The sequence below is a fragment of the Myotis lucifugus genome, unplaced genomic scaffold, assembly GCF_000147115.1.
Source record: "Myotis lucifugus unplaced genomic scaffold, Myoluc2.0 scaffold_245, whole genome shotgun sequence".
Lineage (NCBI taxonomy): Eukaryota > Metazoa > Chordata > Mammalia > Chiroptera > Vespertilionidae > Myotis > Myotis lucifugus.
The window spans coordinates 468,205-473,579 of NW_005871293.1; the positions used below are offsets into that span (position 1 = coordinate 468,205).

The following is a 5,375-nucleotide window of genomic DNA, read 5'->3' on the forward strand; positions in this document are numbered from 1 at the left end:
ATGCATAGTGTGCTCAGAGAGAACTACAAAATCAAATTAAAAACAAAAAAAAATCAATTTTCCATACTCCTGCAATTTTTTCCCTTTCTTGAGGCCTATCCAGAAACAATATCTTACTATACAAAGTAAAAGAACAGCCATAGCCAGTTTGACTCAATGGATAGAGCGTCGGCCTGTGGGCTAAAGAGTCCCGGGTTTGATTCTGGCTGGGGGCACATGCCTGGGTTACAGGCTTGATCCCCCCAGTGGTGGGCGTGCAGGAGGCACCCAATCAATGATTCTCCCATCATTGATGTTTCTATCTCTCTATCTCTCTTCCTTCCTCTCTGAAATCAGTAAAAAAATATTTTTTAAAAAAGTAAAAGAATACCTAGAAAGAGTTAGGAGATGGATGTGTTAAAACTGAGGGAATGTGGGGAAGAGCAGTCAAGCCAGCATTTACGCTGACAAACCCCAGGGCCACCCTTTAGTTATCTTGTGCTGCTTGCTGGGCCCCCTCGGCTCCGGGGGCTGCCAGAGTCCTTTGCCTTCCGGCTGTGTTTGCACTTTCGGGATATTTGGAAGCTGCAAAGTAATCCTCCTTTTTCTTGTAAAACTGACCCAAGGACATCAAGGGAGAGAGGAGACATATTCCCGCTGTTATGCAACTGAAGAAAACTGAACCTTGAAATGGAATGAAAGTTGAAATAATCCATGTTGTGCCCATACCCAGCCAGTCACAGCACGGAGGAGGCAGAGGGACAGGAATTGCGGACTGCAGTGGTGTGTGACCGGGGCCAAGCTCTGCACCACTCAGGACAGCTCACCAGCTACACAGGCGATGGTCACACAATCACCAGCTTCGCTGATGGGCTAAACTATTTTGTGGGATGAGAGGAAGAATAAACATTTTATTGATTGATTGATTGATTTGGGGGAGAGGGGTGTCTGGTTTGTGTTTTAGGGGAGGATCCAGAAGTTCCCATGTAGGGTCTCATATGTTTCTGGGTTTCTGAAAGCCTGTTTAGGGTTATCTGATGGCTTCAGAATGAAGGTGTGTGGTATTTTGGGGTGATCTGGCATGCTTTTCAGATTCTGAATGTTAGTGTTGGGGATCTAACAGACCTAGGTGGGTGTCTGAACACTTTTCTGGTGCCTGAAAGCATGCTGGGGTGGGGGTGTCTTATGGCACCTGCGTGGGTGTGTGGCGACATGTGTTTGGGATTCCTGGGGGTTGGGTGTCTGGCGACATGTGTTTGGGATACCTGGGGGTACCTACGTTGAGGTGTGTGGGACCACCTGAGACATACAGAAGTACTTTTTTCCAGACTTTTAGTCAATTCTGCCTGTAGCCAACAGTGCCCCTTCTTCATAGGTGACAAATCTCTTCTCTTCATTTCCTGTATCCTCCACTCTCCAACTTCTTGCCCCCAACTCGCCTTCAAGGCCGCCAAGGTCCCCAGGCGCCCGCTGACCACACGTCCCCCTGCACCCATTCCCCCAAAATAGCCCCCAGCCCCACAGTCCTCCCCACACAGAATCCAGCCCCAATGACCACCTGAGCTGACTCCTGTCCCGCTGACCCACCCTGAAGTGAAATTTAAGGAGCTTCTCCTCAAGGCCCTGCCCCTCCCAGGACCACACCCTCTAACCCGCCCTGGAGAATCCTATATAATAAAGAGCTAATATGTAAATGGTCATCACACCCTCACGCCCTTGCACCCTCATGTCTTCGCCCTCTTGCCTGAACTGTTCAGACACTCAACACTGGGGAGAGAGGAATGGGAACCAGCCAGGCTGCAGCCTGAGAGAGGGACAAGCCACCTGCCCCACGGTCCCAGACGCCAGCACCTACGGCTGTGGCCCAGGAGAGGGACAAGCTGCCCACCCCACAGTCCCGAGTGCCTGCGGCTGCAGCCCGGGTGAAGCCACCCGCCCATGGTCCCCTGCGGCTGCGGCTGGCCCAGGGGAAGCTGGCCTGGGTTCCGGGTGCCTGAGACTGGGCAGAGGAGGGAATCCTGAGTCCTGGGTGCAGAGCGAGGCAGAGGTGGTTAGGGGCAATCAGGTCAGCAGGGGAGCAGTTAGGGGCAATCAGGCTGGTAGGGGAGCAGTTAGGGGTGATCAGGCAGGCAGACAGAGGGTTTAGGGGTGATCAGGCAGGCAGGCAGTGCAAGCAGTTAGGAGCCAGTGGTCCTGGATTGCGAGAGGCAGTCGGACATTCTCCAAGGGGTCCCGCACTGGAGACATTGCAGGCAGGGCTGAAGGACCCACCCCCACCCCCATACACGAATTTCCTGCACCGGGCCTCTAGTGTGTTTTATATCTTTCCTTAACACCTACTCTGATAAATGGTTTCCTGACAATATCATTTATGGATGTCCTAGATTGGTCCTTCCTATTAGAACCAACCCTGATGGGGGTTGTAAAGTTTGTCTCCAGCCCTCTTTGATAGGCCAGAGCTTTCATCTTTCCTGTTTTCCTCCTTTGCTTCCAGAAGCCCAGAGCTCTAGGTTTCCATCCTACCCCCAGTGCGAGAGGGACCAAATGGCATTCCTGTCCTCAGGGCCTACACCAGCCGTGGGCAAACTACGGCCCGCGGGCCGGATCCGGCCTGTTTGAAATGAATAAAACTAAAAAAAAAAAAAAAGACCGTACCCTTTTATGTAATGATGTTTACTTTGAATTTATATTAGTTCCCACAAACACTCCATCCATGCTTTTGTTCCGGGCCTCCGGTCCAGTTTAAGAACCCATTGTGGCCCTCGAGTCAAAAAGTTTGCCCACCCCTGGCCTACACTCTCCACACTTTTAATACCTTTCTTTTCATCCAAGTGGATTTTTTTTGCGGGGGGGCGGAGATTTTTTAATCCTCACCCAAGGAGTGAGGATATTTTGTCCATTGAATTTTAGAGAGAGTGAAAGGGTGGGGGGAGGAAGAGAGAGAGAGTGAGAGAAACATTAAGAGAGAAGCATCAATTTGTTGCCTCCTGGCTGCTGCCCTACCAGCCCGGGATTGAACTTGTAACCAAGGTACATGCCCATGGATTGAGAATCAAGCTCACACTCCTCCAGTCAGCAGGATGATGCTCTAACCACTGAGTAACTGGTCAGGGCCAAAGTAGTTGTTTTTTGGGGTTTTTTTTGTTTTTGTTTTTTTTTTTGCTCTAACCCCTGAGAGCTTTGCTAGCTAAGTTAGCTTACAACTTTACAGCCAATGTGGTCAAGAGTGATCTTCCATTCACTAGCATAAACCTAGCACTTTAAAGAGCACGGGCGCCGAACCGGTTTGGCTCAGTGGATAGAGCGTCGGCCTGCGGACTCAAGGGTCCCAGGTTCGATTCCGGTCAAGGGCATGTACCTTGGTTGCAGGCACATCCCCAGTAGGGGGCGTGCAGGAGGCAGCTGATCAATGTTTCTCTCTCATCGATGTTTCTAACTCTCTGTCCTTCTTCCTTCTTCTCTGTAAAACACATCCTTGTGGATTTAATTATGACAGAGTCAAGCAGGCTACTGGGCCAAAAGAGAGACGGGGGGAACGGAGAGGTGAAGAGGAGGAGCCCAGAAGTGACGGCTGGAACACGGGCTTCAAATCCCGCCCTTCCCTCAACCCAGGTTTAAGATGCAGGGTGAGTTCCTTCACCTCCTGAAACCTCAGTTCCCTCTTCTGGAAAATCAGGGAGAGGATTTAATGTGCCTTAAGCTTAGGGTACACAGAGGGTTTCCGTGAGGATGAAATGAGATCGTGGATACAGAACACAACATAGTATCTGTCAGAACACTAACATAGTTAGTTATCCAACAAGTGTTAGTTGTTATTGTTATTGTCTTTTTGACCCTTATCATCTATTCAGCTCTCATTTTCAAATAAATTGCTTAAAACACTTGTCTTTTATTTTTGACTGCAAATGAAAGAAATAAAAGTAGTTGACCAGTAATAACATGTATGATAAATATGCACACTTCTCTCACATTTACAGACAATCTATGAATCACGCTGAAGCTGGCTTCTGGAAACAATTCCCAGCACATTCCACTTGCAGTCAGATGAATTGGCAATTTTCTTAAAATATGAGCAGTTCAGCGCTGGGCAGAACATGTATTCAGGCTCATAAACATAAACATGTTTTATGCAGCGTTTAAACATGAACTATGCAACTCCAAAATGCTACAAAAACACAAACAAAATAATTTCAAGAATAAAGACCTAAAGCTAAAGAAACATTGAGAGGAAGTAGAAAAGGAGCCAAGTTTTCTATAAGGCAAGAAAGCTGATCAGGAAGAGAAATTCGTGTTTCTGAATTCTTTTAGAGGAAGAGAGTAGCACATTCCAGAAACTACTTAACATTCGACGCCAAGCCACTTTGGTAATTGCTTTCATATTCTGACCTTTTCCTAGGAGCTCCAGCCCCAGGTCAGGACCGGACCTCTCTTCAGTGATGACCACTGTGTAACCGAGCTGAGAGAGAATGTGCTGGTGGACCCGGAGCTCCACTGTGCTGTAGGAGGGAGGCCTGTAGAGTATGGCCCTTCTGCCATGGCTGCCAAAGTGGGTCTCCATGGATTCTTCCATCTGAAAAAGAAAGGAGGCTTAAAAACTCAAGAGGAAGCAGCATCTTTCCTTGAAGGACATCACTCATGCAAATCAAGGACCATTCGGAAAGTTCTCTTTTAAGTTTTTTCTCTAGACATGAAAGACATATCCTCTGAAAGGCTGACAAGGACAGAGACAACCTCATGTGCAAGAACTGAAGGTGCACTGCATTTTTCTCACTATTACAGAAAGTTGAAATTTGGGGGCCATTAACATACAGAGCTCCTACAGCAGTGGTTCTCAACCTTCCTAATGCCGTGACCCTTTAATACAGTTCCTCATGTTGTGGTGACCGACCCCCAACCATAAACTTATTTTCGTTGCTACTTCATAACTGTAATTTTGCTACTATTAGGAATCATAATGTAAATATCTGATATGCAGGATGCATTTTCATTGTTAAAAATTGAACATAATTAAAGCATAGTGATTAATCACAAAACAATATGTAAGTATATATGTGTTTTCTGATGGTCTTAGGCGACCCCTTGAAAGGGTCATTCGACCCCAAAAGGGGTCGCGACCCACAGGTTGAGAACCGCTGTCCTAGAGGAACACTGTGGTGCAGAAATACAGAGCGCAACTCTGGCAGAAAATGGAAATGAATAGTAATGCCTGTCATCTGCATCGTTGCTTTTATAAAGTAGTTCCAGCTGCATTATCTTCTAACAGTTCTTCTGGGTAAACAGGGTGGAGGAAACGGACTCAGAGAGAGGCTGGGTTTTGTTCTGGAAGGAATTGTTCAGGAAGTGCTACAGCTGGGAGCATCCCAGAGCCCGTTGGAGACATATGTTGCTACAGCTTC

General features: G+C 47.6%; 1 protein-coding gene across 1 annotated transcript in view; it reads right to left on the reverse strand.

The window, feature by feature from the left end:
- The window catches only part of CPED1 (cadherin like and PC-esterase domain containing 1), a 274,615-nt gene that overhangs the window by 242,746 nt on the left and 26,494 nt on the right, over positions 1-5,375 (reverse strand). Inside the window, exon 2 of the mRNA XM_006098705.3 lies at positions 4,366-4,549. Within this exon, the coding sequence (XP_006098767.1) occupies positions 4,366-4,549 (184 nt within the window). The remainder of the gene's footprint in view (positions 1-4,365; positions 4,550-5,375) is intronic.